This window comes from Aquarana catesbeiana, linkage group LG04 (assembly GCF_042186555.1).
Source record: "Aquarana catesbeiana isolate 2022-GZ linkage group LG04, ASM4218655v1, whole genome shotgun sequence".
Taxonomy (NCBI): domain Eukaryota; kingdom Metazoa; phylum Chordata; class Amphibia; order Anura; family Ranidae; genus Aquarana; species Aquarana catesbeiana.
In genome coordinates this window covers 314,120,695-314,141,920 of record NC_133327.1, presented here as the reverse complement: position 1 = coordinate 314,141,920, position 21,226 = coordinate 314,120,695, and the positions used below count along the sequence as shown (strand labels likewise).

At 39.9% G+C, this 21,226-nt stretch overlaps 1 protein-coding gene across 5 annotated transcripts in view; it reads right to left on the bottom strand.

The window, feature by feature from the left end:
- Positions 1-21,226, bottom strand: part of MYO6 (myosin VI) — a 402,734-nt gene that overhangs the window by 12,601 nt on the left and 368,907 nt on the right. For 3 of the 5 annotated variants that reach the window (XM_073626829.1, XM_073626831.1, XM_073626832.1), the window contains 3 exons: positions 8,444-8,547; positions 4,497-4,628; positions 2,041-2,067 (listed from right to left, as the gene is read on the bottom strand). In XM_073626829.1, coding sequence (XP_073482930.1) covers positions 2,041-2,067; positions 4,497-4,628; positions 8,444-8,547 — 263 coding nt within the window. The remainder of the gene's footprint in view (positions 1-2,040; positions 2,068-4,496; positions 4,629-8,443; positions 8,548-21,226) is intronic. The other 2 variants (XM_073626830.1, XM_073626833.1) reach the window with 1 other exon arrangement.

Sequence of the window (21,226 nt, the reverse complement as noted above, 5' to 3'; positions counted from 1 at the left end):
CTTTGCTACAGGTATGTCAGTTTAAAACCTTTCCATGCAAAACAAATTTAGGCATATTATTTAAAGTTAAAAAAAAAAAACTGTTGTAATAGTATATGGGTGCAGAGCAAAGCATTAAAAACGGTTTAGGTACTTGGTAAGTGGGTAACAAATGTGAGTCTATGCAAATTATTTAACTGCTAAATTTTATGAAATAATTTTAAGAAGACCCTGTCACCACCTTAACCACGTCCCGCCCGTTGGACGTCATATGACGGTGACTGCTGGTGACTCTCTGCATCGTAAAAACATTCATAGCAGCTGTTCAGCCACTTGATTGTTTTTAAAGGCGGTTTTAAAGGCGACGTCCCCCCTCCCTCCAGCCACCCTCTGTTGCTTATAAAGCTCGCCCGTGTGATCAGCGAGCCGGAGAATAAATCGGCCGGCGGCGGAAGCGTACCATAGAGTTGACCGAGGACCAGATGGTCCCCAGTAATTTCTAGGTCCTTTAGGGTCCGAGTGCGACGTTATGATGTCACGCCCGGCCTCGGCAGATGTAGACACTGCCATTTCTTTGTTTTTGTTTTATCTCAGGCTTTCCAGCCTAGAGGCGAGATCTTAGTACTTATGGACCGCAGATCTCGCTGTCATGCCCTATTCCTATTACAAGAGATGTTTACATTCCTTGTAATAGGAATAAAAGTGATAAAAAATAAAACAATTTAAAGGGAAAGTGTCAAAATATAAAAATAAAAGAAAAATCAACAATAAAAATAAATAAATAAATCAAAGCGCCCACGTCCCCGACCGTATGTCGCGCCCGCATATGTAAACAGCTTCAAACCACACGTGAGGTATTGTCGCAAAAGTTAGAGCGAGAGCAATAATTCTAGCTCAAGACCTCCTCTAACTCTGAACTGGTAACCTGTAAAAATGTTTAAAGTATTGCCTATGGAGATTTTTAAGTACTGAAGTTTGGCACCATTCCACGAGTGTGCACAATTTTAAAGCGTGACATGTTAGGTATCTATTTACTCGGCGTAACATCATCTTTCACATTATACAAAAAAAAAAAATCAGACTAACTTTAGTGTTTTTTTTTTTATTCATGAAAGTTTTTTTTTATTTTACGCGTTTTAAAAATAGCTGCGCAAATACCACGTGACATTAAAAAGTTGCAACGACCACGATTTTATTCCCTAGGGTCTCTGCTAAATAAAACATATATATATAATGTTTGGGGGTTCTAAGTAATTATCTAGCAAAAAAATTATGATTTTTTTCATGTAGGAGAAAAGTGTCAGAACTGGCCTGGGTGGCAAGTGGTTAAAAGAAGCACACAAAATCTCATATTTTAAATGCTTAATTGCAGTATTTCCATAAAGTAATTTTAATTCACTTGTGATGTTGTCTTTGGACTTGATAGAATATTAGACAATTCCACGAAGAGTCAATAACAGCCTCTTCCTTCCTTGCAGATCATAGCCCTCTACTCTTCTAGGAGTATCTAGTTATTCTCTGAGCTGGCCCAGCGTTTCTGACCCATTCCTCACCTCCGTACACCTCCCTCCCCTTGATGCCATGATATATATGGTACTTGTTTGGCTATCACAGGGTTAAACCGCAACCTCGGGTAACAAGAAAAATTTGTGAGATGCTATCCGTGAACCCTAATAAAGTCCATGTAAAATAATATAAATCTGTAGAATCCACTGCACCCTACTTACTGCTAGATTCTCACATGTACGCATTGATGGGTTAATTTGGTCACTAGGTTCTGCTCAGCTATGTAAAAAACACCAAAGGGATCACACGGTGGGTATGTGAAAACCTCATTCTTTTCTTTCTTTTTTCAACTAAAGTGCCTGTTTAGGTAGTGCCAGCCTTAGAGGCTCCATTACTGCCCAGCTTATGCTTGGAGGAATCACAAAAGTACATTTTGTATGTAAAGGTTTGCATGGTTTCCATAACTGTAGCAAATGTTATAAAGGTTAGTAGCATAAGGTTTAGACACCTCTCCCACTTCCTTCTGGTTAGTATGTTTACCATCTCCACACTTACGTTCGTTGTTCATAAATGGAGCAAAATCTGTAAATAAATACCAGTTATTTTGAATTCAACACATTACATAAAAATTAAAATGCTTTAAACTGATGTCTTAATTTAAAAATGATTAATAACAAGGCAGGTTATAAAAAAGTCAGCTAGAAAAAATAATTTGGAAGAAGAGCAATCGTGTAGTGCCTGCTGTTAAGTAACTTACAGTTGTGCTCATAAGTTTACACACCCTGGCAGATTTTATGATTTCTTGGCCATTTTTCAGAGAATATGAAGAACACAAAAACTTTTCTTTCACTCATGGTTAGTGTTTGGCTGAAGCCATTTATAATCAATCAACTGTGTTTACTCTTTTTAAATCATAATGGCAACAGAAACTACCCAAATGACCCTAATCAAAAGTTTACATACCCCAGTTCTTAATACCGTGTATTGCCCCCTTTAACATCAATGACAGCTTGAAGTCTTTTGTGGCATTTGTGGATGGGGCTCTTTATCTTCTCAGATGATAAAGCTGCCCATTCCTCGTGGCAAAAAGCCTCCAGTTCCTGTAAATTCTTGGGAGGTCTTGCATGAACTGCACGTTTGAGATCTCCCCAGAGTGGCTCAATGATATTGAGGTCAGGAGACTGAGATGGCCACTCCAGAACCTTCACTTTATTCTGCTGTAGCCAATGACAGGTTGACTTGGACTTGTGTTTTGGATCATTGTCATGTTGGAATGTCCAAGTACGTCCCATGCGCAGCATTCTGGCTGATGAATGTAAAATGTTCCTCCAGTATTTTCTTATAACATACTGCATACATCTTGCCAACAATTTTGACCAAATTTCCTGGTCAAAATTTTCTGTGCCTTTGTAGCTCACACATCCCCAAAACATCAGTGATCCACCTCTGTACCTTTCATCATAGGCCTTGCTGACTCCCCTCCAAATGTAGCGTTTATGGCTGTGGCCAAAAAGCTCAATGTTGGTTTCATCACTCCAAATTACTTTGTGCCAGAAGGTTTGAGGCTTGTCTCTGTGCTGTTTGGCGTTTTGTAAGTGGGATACTTTGTGGCATTTGCGTAGTAATGGCTTTCTTCTGGCAACTCTACCATGCAGCCCATCTGAAACAAGCCACACCACATGTTTTCAGAGAGTCCTGTATTTCATCTGAAGTTATTTGTGGGTTTTTCTTTGCATCCCGAACAATTTTCCTGGCAGTTGTGGCTGAAATTTTAGTTGGTCTACCTGACCATGGTTTGGTTTCAACAGAACCCCTAATTTTCCACTTCTTGATTAGAGTTTGAACACTGCTGATTGGCATTCTCAATTCCTTGGATATTTTTTTATATCCCTTTCCTGTTTTATACAGTTCAACTACCTTTTCCCACAGATCCTTTGACAATTCTTTTGCTTTCTCCATGACTCACAATCCAGAAACGTCAGTGAAGCACTGGATGAAATATGCAAGGGTCTGTCAGGAGTCCAGAGACGCATGGACCTTTTATACACACACACTAATTACAAGCAAACAGGTGAGGATGGTTACCTTTAATAGCAATTCAAGCCCCTTTGGGTCAACGTGTGTGCATGTTATCAGGCCAAAATCACCAGGGTATGTAAACTTTTGATCAGGGTCATTTGGGTAGTTTCTGTTGCCATTATGATTTAAAAAGAGTAAACACAGTTGATAGATAATAAATGGCTTCCGTCAAACACTAACAGTGAGTGAAACAAATGTTTTTGTTATCATTTATATGCGTTGAAAAATGCCCAAGAAAACAAATTCTGCAGAGTATGCAAACTTATGAGCACAACTGTAGATGACAAATTCACTTTAAATAAAACATCAGTCTACTTTAAATTGACTTCAGAAAGGCATATTCCATTATGTCCCAGTGACCATCTATGTATCTAGAAATGGTATACTAATGTTTTTTAATGCATCAGACTCAGCTTATTATAGCGATAAGGAACTAAGGGTTCAAATTTATCAAAAAGTAGAACATAAATTCCTTCTGCTTCATGAACTTGAAGTTCACACAGAATTTCCCAACTACAACTATTAACTTGTAGCCCAGCTCATAATAACCTAAATGTGTTTTCAACACAGTTTATCTAATAAAAATGACTACCACCCAAACTTTGACCTCGAGGGTGGAAGACTTAAAGTGAACAAACTAACATATCTAATAAAGTGCAAAATACCTATGCTCATCTTCAGAAAGTTCGTGTTATGGGAAGAAGTTAGATTCTAGGCCAAAGCTGTATAAAAGACCCCTCCACCCCCGCCCATATTTCCAACTAAAACATTTCTTTAGCATTGTTAGCAATATTCCTAACTTTGTTCATTCTGATAGGCCCACTTTTGCTAGTTTTCTTAATTTTCAAACCGTTTCCATATTAAAATATACTGGTGTTGAGAATAATTACAATAGGAACTTAACATTCTGCATTCCTGAACGACAGACTTACCATAGTCTGTAATCGACTTTGGAGCTCGCTGTTCAGTCTCCGCATTGCGCTTCTTGTTCTTGGATTTCCAGGCGTGATAAACTTTGAGCCGCCTGTGAAACTCCTCTCTGCATGCTGCCAGAAGCTCAATGTCTGTTCAAGAGATTTATGAGAAAATATATTTTGGTTAATGCTACCAAGAAATATCAGAGTGCCCAGATAATGTCAGCATTGCTAGGCCAACATTCCTATTTATGTTTTTTTTATTCTGCTCTTATAAGATAGATGCCATATCCAGGTAAGATACTTTATTTATGTGACATATTCATGAAAATGACAACAGGCTCAGAGTATTTGATGAATAAATAACACATACTTGCATTTTTTTTTTCTAAAAATGAAGTATCTTCATGAATAAATGCTATCCGACATACCATGTTAACCTTCAAACAACTTTAACCACTTGCCGACCGCCGCGCAAACATCGGCAGAATGGCACAGACAGGTAAATGGGCATACAGGTATGTCCCTTTAAATTTGCTGCTGTGTGGTTGACCCTGCCTCGAGCTCCGTGAGTGTGATCGCGGAGTCCCGGAGAGGAAGAACGGGGAAAGGCTGATGTAAACAAGCATTTCCCCGTTCTGCATAATGACACTGATCACCGCTCCCTGTAATCGGGAGCGGTGATCAGTGTCGTGTCACAACATAGCCCATCCCCCCTACAGTTAGAATCACTCCCTAGAACACACTTAACCCCTGCAGCGCCCCCCTCCTGGTTAACCCCCTTCACTGCCAGTCACATTTACACAGTAATCAAAGCATTTCGCTGTATAAATGTGAATGGTCCCAAAATAGCACCAAAAGTGTCTGATCTGTCCGCCATAATGTCGCAGTCACGATAAAAATCGCTGATCGTCGCCATTACTAGTGAAAAAAAAAATATTAATAAAAATGCCATATAACTATCCCCTATTTTGTAGACGCTATACGTTTTGTGCAAACCAATCAATAAATGCTTATTGCGATTTTTTTTACCAAAAATATGTAGAAGAATAAGTATCGGCCTAAACTGAGGAAAAAATGTTTTTAATATATTTTTGGGGGATATTTATTATAGCAAAAAGTAAAAAATAGTGCGTTTTTTTTCCAAATTGACGCTCTTTTTTTGTTTATAGCGCAAAAAATAAAAAACACAGAGATGACCAAATACCACCAAAAGAAAGCTCTATTTGTGGGGAAAAAGGACATCGATTTTGTTTGGGAGTCACGTCGCACGACCGCGCAATTGTCAGTTAAAGCGGCGCAGTGCCGAATCGCAAAAAGTGCTCTGGTCTTTGGCCAGCCAAATGGTCCGGGGCTTAAGTGGTTAATATTAAATGTATTTGCCATTCCCCTCTTTTTTATGTTACTAGTTGTACTGGTCTTGCAGTTTTAAATTGAATATGTAAAATATAACTCTAGACAGCAAATATTCTTGAATATAGCAGCTATTGCTATGTCTTTTGCATCAAGGCAAATAAATATGTCTAGTTTTCAGGAGAATGTAGTTTCTATCAGGAGTGTTTACTTTAATCATTTTCTTTTGCGAAACTACCAGAGGCTTGTGACTTTGTCACTGGCTGCTCCCATTCAATGACTTATTCTGTAATTTTTCAACAAGGTATAGTTCAGTGGCAAATGTATTCAGTAATACAATAGAATAAAATCATGACTTGCAAACAGCAGAAACCTTATCAAATAGTAGTATACTATACTAAGACTTTTTTCACAATTTAGCACAGGTAAAACCCAATTCATAGTTTTAATGCAACCTTTCATTATTGGCAGTGAAAGACTGGCAGGGAGTCCATGACACAATGGGGGAGATTTACTACAACTGGTGCACATAGAATCTGGTGCAGCTGCGCACAGTAACCAATCAGCTTCTAGATTTTAATTTCAACGCTTAATTGAGCAAGCTGATTGGTTACCAAGCACAGCTTCACCAGATTAAGTGTGGACCAGTTTTAGTAAATCTCCCCCAGTATGTCATTTTGTAGAACATCTATAGTACGCAGGGCCCCAAATATTCCAATACATTTAAGTTAAGTTTCACTTTAGTCCTCTGGGCCTCCATGTTGATTAAACATTATCATGAAAACAAAGGATTGTTTACGAGCTATGGGAGAATTTGTGACAGGCTGACCACTTATTCAACATCTCAGAGCATCACTGTGACAGCAAGATCTTCTGAAATCCTCTTTTGCTAGGATAGGTGAGCATTGCTTTGCATTCACCCTCAAAAATATACTAAATGCTGAATAAATGAAAGAACAGGCTAGGGATAACCTCCCTATTCACCTCTACTGCAGCATAATATATCCATCTATAAAAAAAGTAAACATTATGCACAGCCAAAAGGTACAAAGTGTAGCAGTATCTTTTATGCCGAAACTCAAAGCATTACAAATGCAATTAGAGATATCGGTTATTCTCTTAAACGTTTCCTTTTTAATTTAGGCATGCATTTCAGTTATTAGCAGGAAAGAAAATCTATAACAGCAGCTTATTGCTAAACAGAGCATCCGGAAACATAAACAGAGATAGGTATTCATGAATTACATTACTGATCGTCGTGCTTTGAATAAAGTTGCCTTTAATGCATTATTGAAAATCCCCATTACCTTTGTATCACCAAGATTTTTTTTTTCCCCACAACAAAACATAGGTGACTGACTTCATGTAGGAAACAGAATATTTATTTTTAAATAAAAAATTAAAGTAAAACTTTTAAACGCATCCTACAGTCTTCCTGCTGACATACTAGCAAAACACTTTGGAGAAAATATAAATGGTAAAAAAAACTCCCCATCACTGTTCTAGTCATTTGTTTCCTGCCAGTGAGTTGCCCTTTCTGTCTGAGACATCACATCCCTTGCCAATCTATTAGGAACTCTGCCGTCTTCTTTCTAGAGGTGAGATGGAGTTCAGCTCTCCGTACAATACAGCCAGATATGGGCACTTTTAATGGGAGCACAAGGGGATGAAGTGCCAGATAGCAGAGGCAGTTGTCTACTAACAGAACTCTCTTTTTGACACTAAACAGACAACGACATAAAAGTAATTTTTGTAAAGTAGAGATCCATTAATAAAAGTAGAACTGCCTGAGCTGTTACAATATTTTATGTGCTAAAGATAGCACCGATATGTTCTGCTTGAAAGTCATACCGGAAATTACTGATTCATTTTACTAATTGGAATTTTGCTTATTTAGAAGAAACCAATTTACATTTTTAAGCGCTTTGGGATAATTTAATCTTGCATAAATTCTGAGTATTTTTATTGATTTTTCTTAAAGTGCCATAGGCATACTGGTCTTAACAAATGGGTTACCTGAGAAGAATAGAATGGCATAAAAAGGCTAACTTAATTTACAACATCAAACACATTCTTAACAGGCAACCAAAAGCGAGGCAAAATGTAAAGCTGAAGGAGGAGTGGAAGGGAAAATTAATGTTAATTTAGGTGAAAAGTTAGACCACAACTAACACCAGAACCTTTTTATAGTAAAAAAAAAAAAAATATATATATACTGCTCAGGGTCTTGGTTGCTTCTCTCCTTTGCTGAACTGGTATTTCTGTCCACAAGGATCCTGAAGTTACTAAACCGTGAGATCAAGAACATTCCATAAGTGACCCTGTTTGTTTGCTCTGCATGGAGGAAGTCCATACTTAGTTCTGACCATATTAGTACAGATTTATGTTATGTCCAACTACTTAACGATACAAGCTGAGCTATCAGTTGGGAGATCTTTTGTCTCTAATAACTATATAGAGAATCTAGGCATTCATTACATAAAACATCTATATGGTTACAAGAACTCTGCATCTATCACTTGTCAGCTTCAAAGTAAAGTATCATTTTGTCTAATGTACTTATCCTTAATGACCTACTGCCATTTCAGCAGAAGTCTATTTTGTTGACTTACCACATGAAGTATTGATTGCATCTCTCAGCTCCGCATATTTCCATTTACTTAAGTCATGCTTTTTGACAGTAGCAGCAGATTTTGTAGCTTGAACTTGCACCCCCCTGAAACAGTGGAACACAGAGAAATCATTTTATATAATAAAAAAAACTCTAAATGGCAATTGCAAATTCAGACAAGGATCCATTTAGAACTGTTAAGGCAAGCATGCAGAGACAGCACACACATATCTTCCTATCATACGGGTGGTTTATTCTAGTTTTTACTTCTGATGACATAATAAAAAATCGGCTTGGACTAGATGGTTTATTTTAGGAGCACAGAACCTTTTATAATACCCAGTATTAAAAAAAAAAAGTTGCACTGCAAAGCTTTAGCTGATGGAAAAAACAGCTGACCCATCTAAACTAATACTACACAGTGTATTTGTAACCACACTCCAAACTACTATACTATTAGGACTTAATTTTATGTAGTGAATTAATGCAAGCAAACACAGTGGTAAATGTGACTTTTCTGGCAAACATTTAAATGGCAATTGTTTGTGGAAAGAGATGCACAAGACATTCAGTGGCCACGACAAGCAGTAAATTCGGCTTCATAAATATGTTCAAAAATGTTTTTTTATGTTTACAAATGATCTTGTTATATGGTTCATGCTAAATGTCTGGCATGTTAAAAACAAAAAAAACAAAAAAAATATCAGTGGTCATCATACACTCTAGTAATCGGTGGGCATTACAAATGTAATGCCATGTTAATTAAATACCTTTATTAAATAATTAAATATGGAACAGGTAAAGCCCTATTATAAAATATGACAGAGTGCTAATGCACCTCACATTATGAAAATCCTGTTTTAAAACACAAAGGAGTAAATGTCAAATTAATAAAGTGATTTTAATCATGTAAAATGATGAATGACAGAATATAATCACTGTTCACAGTTATCATTATATTCAAAGATAATACCTTGACCATAACTTACTTCTAATTTTTGCATTTCATTAGTCTAGGCATTGAAAGGATTAAAAGGATTCCTAGCAAATGTAGGGAGTCAGCAGCCTCAACTCATCCCATATCAGGTCTACCTCATGTTTCTGTGAATTTCTAAATTTGCACATCTTAAGGGCCGTACACACGATCGGACTTTTTGACAACAAACCTGCAAATTAGCTGTTTTGGAGCAACATCCGACCGTGTGTACGCTCCATCGGACAAACTTTTTCAGTTTCCATCGGACTTTTGTTGGCTGTGCGAATGGACAAACTTTCCGGCAACAAAAGTCCAATGGAGCAAAGTCCGATCATGTGTACACAAAGCCATTGGACTTTTGTACAAACTACAGTACGCAGCCGTGAGAATGTTTCCAGCGCGTTCTCGGCGGCAGGGTACTGTACATTTCGTGCTAGCTGCAATAGGAAAAACACATTTTCCTACTGCGGCGGGCGTGAGAGGGAATTCCCCTCTGGAGAATACCAAGCCCTTCGGTCTGGTATGGATTTTAAGGGTAACCCCCTACGCCGAAAAAACGGCGTGGGGGTCCCCCCAAAATCCATACCAGACCCTTATCCGAGCACGCAGCCTGGCCGGTCAAGAAAGGGGGTGGGGACAAGCGAGCGCCCCTCCTCCTGAGCTGTACCAGGCCGCATTCCCTCAACATGGGGGGAAAGCACCTTGTCCCCATGTTGATGAGGACAAGGGCCTCTTCCCTGGCCGTTGGTTGTCGGGGTCTGCGGGCGGGGGCTTATCAGAATCCGGGAGCCCCCTTTAATAAGGAGGCCCCCAGATCCCAGCCCCTCACCCTATGTGTACATCGTACCCCTACCCATTCACCTAGGGAAAAATGTGTCAATAAAAAATATAGTACACAGGTTTTTAAAGTAATTTATTAGGCAGCTCTGGGGTCTTCTTCCGACTTCGGGGGTCCCCTTCCGACTTCGGGGGTCCTCTTCCGACTTCGGGGGTCCTCTTCCGACTTCGGGGGTCTCTCCGGCGGCTTCTCCCGGTGTCTGCATCTTCTGCCGCTCTTTTGCCAGCAGTGGATCGTCTTCTTCCCTCTTCTCTTCCAGAGATGTTGACACAACGTTCTCTCCAGCTGGAATGCTCTCTGAGTGCTCCGCAACAGACTTATATAGGCGGGACCCCGCCCCCCTATGACATCACAGTCCCGGGGCATGCTGGGACTGAGGTCATAAGGGGGCTTGGTCATAGGATGATATGACCCCCGAAGTCGGAAGAGGACCCCCAAAGTCGGAAGAAGACCCCCGAAGTCGGAAGAAGACCCCAGAGCTGCCTAATAAATTACTTTATTATTACTTATTTATTACTTTTTATTGACACTTTTTTCCCTAGGTGAATGGGTAGGTGTACGATGTACCCCATACTCATTCACATAGGGTGGGGGGCCGGGATCTGGGGACCCCCTTATTAAAGGGGGCTCCCGGATTCCGATAAGCCCCCCGCCCGCAGACCCCGACAACAAACGGCCAGGGTTGTCGGGAAGAGGCCCTTGTCCTCATCAACATGGGGACAAGGTGCTTTGGGGTGGGGGGCCCGCAGGGCGCCCCCCTCCCTCAAAGCAACCACCCCCCATGTTGAGGGCATGCGGCCTGGTACGGCTCGGGGGGGGCGCTCACTCGTCCCCACCCCCTTTCCTGACCGGTCAGGCTGCGTGCTCGGATAAGGGTCTGGTATGGATTTTGGGGGGACCCCCACGCCTTTTTTTGGCGTAGGGGGTTACCCTTAAAATCCATACCAGATCTAAGGGCCTGGGTATGCCCCTGGAGGGGAACCCATGCTGGTTTTTTATTTAAAATTTGGCGTAGAGTTCCCCTTCAAGATTCATACCAAACACAGTGCCTGGTACTGGCGGGGATCCAGCTCGGATCCCCGCACCAGTGTGGACCCGGCTCGCAAGGTGTCAATCTCGCCAATAAAAGTGGCGAGATTGACACAATATCAGACAACAATAAAGAAGTTGACCAAAGGGTGGTGGTAAAGAGCTGAAAAACCACGTGATTTGGTGAAAGTTGGCTGGAAAAGTCCTGTCGTCTGTATGCAAGACAAACTTTTGGGCAACGCCCTTTGTACAAAAATCCAAGGGAAAGTTTGTACAAAGTCCTATCGTGTGTATGGGGCTTTATTCTTGTGGGGATATGTTTTGCTATGTGCCCATGGAGTTGTACCTGGATACATTTCAGGTGTTTGTTCCAACTATTAGTCATGGGACTTTAAACGTGTTGGGTATATTTTGAGACCATATACACTAATCATTGAAAAAATCATTTTATTTACATACATATTTAACCACTTCAATACCGGGCACTTTCGAACCTTCCTGCCCAGGCCAATATTCAGCTTTCAGTGCTGTCCCTTTTTAAATGACAATTTCACAGTCATGCTACACTGTACTAAATTTTTATCATTTTGTTCCCACAAATAGAGCTTTCTTTTGGTGGTATTTGATCACCTCTGCGGTTTTTATTTTTTGCTAAACTAATAAAAAGAGACCGAAAATTTTGAAAAAAAAAGTTTTTCCATGTTTTTGTTAAAAAAAACATTTTGTAAATAAGTACGTTTTCTCCTTCACGGATGGGCACTGATAAGCTGAACTGATCGGAACTAATAAGGCGGCACTGATGGGCAGCATTGATAGGTGGCACTGGTGGGCAATGATAGGCGACACTGAAAGGCTGCACTGATGAGTGCTTATGGGTGGCACTGGCAGACGGCACTGCTGGGCACTGATGGCTGGCACTGGATTTCACTGATCGGCATCACTGGTGGCACTGGCAGGCATATTTCATTGGCACTGATTGGCAGCTGCCTGGGCACGGATTGGCAGCTGCCTGGTGGTCAAGGGTGGCATACCTGGTGGTCCAGTGTGGTGATCATCCCTGGTGGTCCTGGGCTGGCATCCAAGGGGGGGCTGAGCTGATAAACAATCAGCACAGACCCCCCCTGTCAGGAGAACAGCCGATTGGCTCTCCTCTACTCACGTCTGTCAGACGTGAGGAAAAGCCAATCAACGGCTCTTCCTGTTTACATCCTGATCAGCCGTGATTGGACACAGCTGATCACGTGGTAAAGAGTCTCTATCAGAGACTCTTTACCTAGATCGGAGTTGCGGTGTGTCAGACTGACACACCACAACAATGATCGTCGCAATGCGCGCTGCGGCTTGATATCCTGACAACGTCATACGACATCTGGTCAGGATATAGCAACCACTTTGAAGACGTCATTTTGCTACATGGTGGGCGGCAAGTGGTTAAAATAACATTTCCATTAAACATATACAGAATGAATCTGAACAACCTAGTATGTATGCAACAATGTATATGTGTATTTTACTCTCTACAGCATGGACAAGTATATACACTCACCGGCCACTTTGTTAGTTACTACTGTTCAATTGCTTGGTAACACAAACTGCTAATCATGCAATCACATGGCAGCAACTCAATGCATTTAGGCATCTAGATGTGGTGAAGATGACTTGCTGAAGTTCAAACCAAGCACCAGAATGGGGAAGAAAGGAGATTTAAGTGACTTTGAACGTGGCATGGCTGTTGGTGCCAAACGGGCTGGTCTGAGTATTTTTTAAAAACTGTTGATCTACTGGGATTTTCACGCACAATCATCTCTAGGGTATAAAGAGAATGGTCCGAAAAAGAGAAAATATCCAGTAAATGGCAGCTGTGTGGACGGAAATGTCTTGCTGATGTCAGAGGAAAACGGGCAGACTGGTTTAAGATGATAGAAAGGCAACAGTAACTCAAATAACCACTTATTACATCCAAGGTATGCAGAATACCATCTCTAAATGCACAACACATCGAACCTTGAAGCAGTTGGGCTACAGCAACAGAAGACCACACCAGGTGCCATTCGTTTCAGCTAAGAACAGGAAACTGAGGCTACAATTAGCACAGGCTCACCAAAATTGGACAATGGATGATTGAAAAAACGTTGCCTTGTCTGATGAGTCTCGATTTCAGCTGCGACATTCAGATGGTAGGGTCAGAATTTGTCATAAACATTATGAAATCCTGCCTTGTATCAACAATTCAGGCTGGTGGTGTAATGGTGTGGGGGATATTTTCTTGGCGCATTTTGGGCTCCTTAGTACCAACTGAGCATTGTTGCTGACCATGTCCATCCCTTTAGGACTACAGCATACTCATCTTCTGATGCAGGATAATGCACCAGGTCACAAAGCTCAAATCATCTCAAACTGGTTTCTTGGACATGACTATGAGTCCACTGTACTCCAGTGGCCTCCAGTGTCACCAGATCTCAATCCAATAGAGCACTTTGGGATGTGGGGGAATGGGAGATTTGCATCGTGGACGTGCAGCCGACAAATCTGCAGCAACTGCGTGATGCGATCATGTCAATATGGATCAAAATCTCTGAGGAACATTTCCACCACCTTGTTGAATCTACGCCACAAATAATTAAAGCAGTTCTAAAGGCAAAAGAGGGTCCAGCCTGGTACTAGAATGGAGCTGTCATTTCAAAGCCATTGTAGCTAATTTTTAGGGACTCATTAGTGACTGGAATGGTACCACTGGATTGGCGTAGGGCTAATGTGGTGACTATATTTAAAAAGGGAACAAAGTCTTTACCAAGTAACTATAGACCTGTTAGTAAAACTTCTATTGTTGGGAAGATACTGGAGAGTTTAATAAAAGACCACATAGAGAAGTTCTTGCTGGAAAAAATATTTTAACCACTTCAGCCCCGGAAGGATTTGCCCCCTTAATGATCAGGCCATTTTTTGCGATACGGCACTGCGTCGATTTAACTGACAATTTCACGGTCGCGGCGCTGTACCCAAGCAAAATTGTCATCCTTTTTTACCCACAAATATAGCTTTTTATTTGGTGGTATTTGATCACCTGCGGTTTTTATTTTTTGTGCTATAATCAAAAAAAGACCGACAAATTAAAAAAAAAAAAAAAAATGTTTTTTTTACTTTCTGCTACAATACATATCCAAAATAATATATATAAAAAACTAATTTATTCATCCGTTTAGGCTGATATATATTCTTCTACATATTTTTGGTAAAAAAAAAAAAAATCGTAATAGGTGTATATTGATTGGTTTGCACAAAAGTTATCGCATCCACAAACTACGGGATAGTTTTAGGGACTTTTTAAAAATTGTTTTTACTGATAATGGCACCGATCTGCGATTTTTAGCGGGACTGCAACATTGTGGCGGACAAATCTGACCCCCAAATTACACTTTTTGGGGACCAGTGACATTACTACATTGATCAGTGCTATAAAAATGCACTGATCAATGTAAAAATGACACTGGCAGGGAAGGTGTTAACACTAGGGGGCGATCATAGGGTTAGGTGTGTTCTAACTGTAGGGGGGATGGGCTCACTGGGACATGGCAGAGATCACTGTTCCCGATCACTGGGAACAGAAAATCTCTGACATGTCATTAGGCAGGATGGGGAATCACCTTGTTTACATAGGCAGTTCCCCATTCTGTCTCTGTACGTGCGTCGCCGGGGGACATAGAGTCTGCAGGACGCGCACACGCTATCCTCCTTGGTCAGACCGACATACACCTATAGCGGTTTGCGCAGGAGAGCCAACCTGGCGCCGTATGAGGTTACGCAACAGACAGCATGGATTCATGAAAGACAGAAGTGGTCAAACAAACCTGATTTCTTTTTATGCAGAGGTAAATAAAACCGTGGACAGAGGGGTGGCTGTGGACGTGGTGTACTTGGATTTTGCAAAAGCGTTTGATACAGTTCTAATGTGTAAGGTAAAGTCTACAGGCTTGAAAATATCCGTTGGTTTGGTAATAGCAGAAACAATTCACAGAATGAATAATACAATGTCCCATGCTAAGATGGTAGCCATCGATCAAAATCAAATTCCAAAATTTGAAAAACTTTGGCATCCTTGGATAAAATAACAGTTCCTGTCAAACTTCAATGACTCTGTCCTGTTGCCATGGTAACAGATTAAATGACTTACAGAGACACCCATTCTAAGGCTTCAAAGAGAACTAAAAAGAATAATAAACTGACGAGCGGGACAACCTTGTGGACCATACCTCTACCTTTCAACCCTTTTTCTTCTTTCTCTTTCCTTTTCTCCACCTTACGATTAAAGCTCATTATCAGAATTTATTTGACCTATATACACTCTACCTGTAAACAATATGTATAGTAGGTATAAATCATTTAAATACCTACAAAAGTAACTAAGGAAATGATATACATCTTTAATTTAGGTTTACGTGAACCCAATGTTTAATATTTGAAATTTCATGATATTTACCTATATAAACCCTACTGTAAAATAATGAGCTTACTTTATAGATCCTTGAAAACTTACTTTATGTATCTTTATAATATTGTATACTCAATAAACTTCTTTTGACAAGGAAAATATCCGTTGGTAAGTGGATAGAAAACTGGCTAAAAGACAGAATTCAGAGAGTAGTGGTTAATGATTCTTACTCTGAATGGTCTAAGGTTATCAGTGGTGTACCCCAAGGTTCAGTGCTGGGACCCTGTTTAACATCTTTATAAATGATATTGGGTCCGGGATTAAATGTACTATTTCAGTCTTTACAGATGACAACAAACTATGCAGTGGAATAAAGTCTTTACAGGATGTCTCCAAGTCTAATTGGGCGACTATGTGGCAGATGAGGTTTAATGTAGATAAATGTAAAGTTATGCACTTGGGGGCTAAGAATATACATGCATCATACATACTAGGGGGCGTACAACTGGGGGGATCCGTAGTGGAGAAGAATCTGAAGGTTTTGGTAGATCCTAAGCTTAATAATTGCATGAAATGCCAAGCTGCGGTTTCCAGAGCGAGCAAAGTCCTTTCTTGTATTAAGAGACGTATGGACTCCAGAGAGAGAGATATCATTTTACCCCTGTACAAATCATTAGTAAGACCTCATCTGGAATATGCAGGTCGGTTTTGGGCACCAGTTCTCAAAAAGGATATCGGGGAACTGGAGAAAGTGCAGAGAAGGGCAACCAAACTGATAAGGGGCATGGAGGAACTCAGCTATGAGGATAGATTAGCTATGAGAAGAGGAGATGAAGTGGAGATATAATCATCATGTACAAATATATAAGGGGTCCATATAGTGAACTTGGTGTTGAGTTATTCACTTTACGGTCAACACCGAGGACAAGGGGGCACTCTTTATGTCTAGAGGAAAAAAGATTTAATCTCCAAATACGGAAAGGTTTCTTCACAGTAAGAGCTGTGAAAATGTGGAAAGACTCCCTCCAGAGGTGGTTCTGGCCAGCTCAGTAGATTGCTTTAAGAAAGGCCTGGATTCTTTCCTAAATGTACATAATATAATTGGGTACTGACATTTATAGGTAAAGCTGATCCAGGGAAAATCTGATTGCTTCTCAGGGGATCAGGAAGGAATTTTTTCCCCTGCTGTAGCAAATTGGATCATGCTTTGCTGGGGTTTTACGCCTTCTTCTAGATCAACTGTGGGTATAGGATTAGGTATGTGGGATTGTTTGATATTTTTTTTTTTTGCTTTCTTTCTAAAGCAGCAACAGCCCGAGTCCTGCCAGTAGCTACAGATTGAGTCCTTGTTCTCTGTAGGAATGCAGTGATCTCTTTGCAGAGCTCCAACACACCCCCTGTTGAGCCAGAACACTCCAATCAACTGAGAGAATGAGCTTTGCTTACAGCAGAACTATATTTCTGACTCATAAGTGGGCATTGTCAGACCACAGCTTCCACCCAGAGAGCAAGGGTCCCAACTCTGCAGCTGCTGGCAGGGGAAAGCTCTCCTTCTTAGGCTGTGGCTGCTTTAGAAAGTAAACTAAGACTTCATACACCTTTTCTTTTGATGCACCTAGAATGTGTTTAGCTAATATAAACGGATACAAAAATTGGTATTTAATTGACAACGTGCCTTTACATAAGCCATAAAATGATTACTCCTATATTTTAGTCATTAATAAACAGAAAATGTACTGACTCACCATCCTTACAAATGTATTATAGAACTGTTGCCTAGTATTTTTCCCTTTAGTCAAGTACAGTATATGTGGTTTTCCTCCCTGAGAACCAAGTCCAATTAGAATATATGAAAGGGAATTTTGAAAAGGTTTAAAATATAGGCTTGTTTCCTCAGCTGGATGAAGGATTTTGGTTGTCGGGAAGATACAGTGGCTACCACAACTTGTGCTGTCTAATGTGAGGATGCTTTATGAATGTTTGAAGGGAGCTGCTCTGTGTATCAAGCTTATCAAAAAGCACACAGTCTATTTTATATGAAAGGGAATGAAATGAATAAAGGATTTACAAGTAAAGGGGACTGCAAATAACTAAGAATACTAGTTCTGCAAAGCTCCATACATGCATGCATGCACTCCATCCCCATGACTGAGCTCCGGGGATGGAGTGAAACACATTGGGGGCGTGGCCTGGTTGGAGTTCAGGCTGAGGTTGCCACTTCACTCATCTCTGTAGGACACTATGGATGTGCGGCATTCAGGGGTCGCCCTTCCATTCTGCAATGTTCCAGCTTGCTACCAAAATGTGTGTGTCTGTCATCCTATACATGGATAATGACATCCTAATTTTTTTGGATAAACTTGAATCATCAAACTCGTGCAGAGATTGTACTTTAGCAACTCGAGCAAACCAGTCTTTTTTCCAAGTTTTCCAAGAGACTTCAACTTTAGAGGTTGGAGCAGCCATCTTTTAACAATGTAGTACTGGCAAACTTGCCCCTTGCAGCTTTTCCTCAAACATTTTCAACAGCTTTAAAAGCTATTATTGAACATCAGAAGTAGCAGGAAACCTCACCATGGATAAATGGAATCACTATTTAAAAGGGAGTAAACCATCCCTCACTATCTATAATGACTGAAAAAACCTCTAGTACCAGCAGTCCATTAAAAAGTCAAGTAGCAGTCAGCCCACCTCTGATCCTCTCCAGATTTTAATTTCTTCTGACAAATCACCAGTGGGAACATTTAGATCCTGAGCCTTCTCACATATCAAAGCATCCCCCCAAAAAAACAACAGAGTCACAGCAGCAAGTCACTTTCATTGCCACCTTTCCTTCTAGTTAATCCTTCATTCTTAGGTTGGAAGAGTAGAAATAGGTGGCTAAAGCCCTGTGGTAGTAATACTGGCACAGGCACTTCCATGCTAAAAGTACAGAATGATAAAATTGTGCACAAGCGTCTCCTTGGCCAGTATCCTAACCCCTATTAATCCAACCCCTAACTGAAAAACTAATGGTTACTTAAATGACCACTTAAAGGGGAAAAGGTTTTTACAGCAAATATTTCGTTTTAGGAAAGCGTTGAGTACCAATAACTATTTAAACAGATGCACACAAGACAGATCATTTGGGAGTTTATAAAAAGAATGCCCAACATTAGCTGTTGCTTGGCTTTGTCTAATTGAAACTCCATACACAGCCATATGAACAAGGTGGGGAGTGGTTCTTTCTGATTAATTAAACTGTGTTTGTAATCTGAGTTCCAGCTATTAAGCTGAAATGAAACTATAAAAAGGACTACCAAACTTAACCTGTTTATTGGAACTGGTTAATATGAAAATAATTTACCATGGGTATACTCTACCACAGACCTACTGTATGTGTAACAAACTGAATGCATATAATAATTTAATCATCGTATTCTAATAGTTACATTTATGTAAGTAGCCCAAATTCCATGAAACAGATTTAACTGTGATGTATTACTGAAGAGAAAACTATTCTGTACATTTCAAATAATACAAAAGAAAACAGCACCTTAGGCTTACACTAAATACACAAGATTTATGTCATAGGCATGCCCTGTGTTACAATGGACATCAAAACAAAGCCTGATAAAGCAAAACCAATGAGCACCATTTATTCTTGTGCTATAATTAGCATAAACTCGGTTTAGTGTATCTAACTATACATTAGTTAGTAAATTGTAAGCATAGATATATTTAAATTACTATCAATAGTGGCATGTTTCATGGAAAGGCTGCACAAGACTAATTTAGTTGTTTATTTTCTAGCTTCAGTATCAACACTTGTCCAGCTGTGGCTATAGGGAATGGTCAATATCTGCTACCCTAAAAGATGCAACTAATGAAACTTTTAGTGTTCGATGTAGTTTAAAGTAGCACAGGTCTGTTGTTTCAGGTGAACCAATTACTATAGTCTTTTCCATTTTAAATAAAAAAAATACATGGTTACAAGAAATGTTTTATCATTTCAAGATACCTGTATAGAACTTCAAAGGCACATTCAATAATAAAATGTGAAAATCCCCTCTGATTATTGGGGCCCTTTCACCCCTTAGGACTGTATTCCCATAAATGGTGCAGTTCAGGTAAAGGTTCTAAGAATGCATTTGACCTGCTATCCATGCAATTCCCAGAACACAGCATTTTACCTGTTTTGAGATGAATTTGCACTGCATTTTATTGTAATTTGCACTCAAATACATTCATATGAATGCCACTGCATTCGAATGCAATAGCTATTGTATGACCGGTGTATACAAGTCCCTATAAACAGCAGGTTTATGTTCCAGATGTTATGTTCTGGATTTCAACCAGAGAACTACAAAGCTTCCCATAATGAATCCTTGTAATTTATCGTCACTCTACCTCAAAAAACAGTGACAAAAAGTGGGAAGATTTTCTACAAAAGTATAAGGGTGTAGATGTATGTAATACCGTTTAAAATGCTATAATATTCTAAAAAGACACTAATATTTAATATTTTAGATAATTACATGTTCATGCACTAACCGTTTGCCAACCATATACTGTATATATTATATATATATATATATATATATAAATATATATAGCAGCAAGGCAGCTCTCCTTTGCAAAAAAAAAAGTACTTGTACATTGTACTTGTACATATTGGGGTTTAAAGCGCGCGCCGCAGGTGGCCAGCTCCCGCTGTGATTGGACACAGCACGAGCAAATCAGCGGGTCTGGTGGACGCGATATCAGCCGGGACCTGCTGATCATTCCCGAGAGAGACAGAACAGCGGCCTGCCTATGTAAACAAGGCAGATCACCATTCTGTGAGAAGGGGGAGGTAATGATCTTGTATTCCTGCTAAGCAGGAACATGGATCTCTGCCTTCCCACAGTACAAGCACCCCCCACAGAGTTAGCAAGCACTCCTTAGGAACACATTTCACCCTTTGATTGCCCCTGTTATTCCCTTCCCTGCCAGTACAGGGACAGTGCATTTTTTTAGCACTGATGACTGTATTGGTGTCACTGGTTCGTACAAAGTGTTACTTAGTGTCTGATTTGTCCACAGCAATGCCGCAGTCCCACTTTAAGGTCGCTGATCACCTATATTTGTACTAGTACAAAAAAAAAATCATAAATCTATCCCATAGTTTGTAGACGCTATATATTTTGTGCAAACCAATCAATGTACACTTATTGGGATTTTTTTTTTTTTTTTACCAAAAATTTGTAGCAAAATGCATATTGGCCTAAATTGATGAAAGAATTTGACTTTTTACATTTTTTTATTCAATGTGTTTTATAACAGAAAGTAAGAAATATTGTTTCTTTTTTTCAAAATTGTCAGGTCTTTTTTTGTTTATAGCGCAAAAAGTAAAAGCCACAGAGGTGATCAAATACCACCACAAGAATGCTCGATTTGTGGGAAAAAAGAGGACATACACTTTATTTGGGTACAGTGTCGCACGACCGTGCAATTGTCAGTTAAAATAACGCGGTGTCGTATCGCAAAAAAT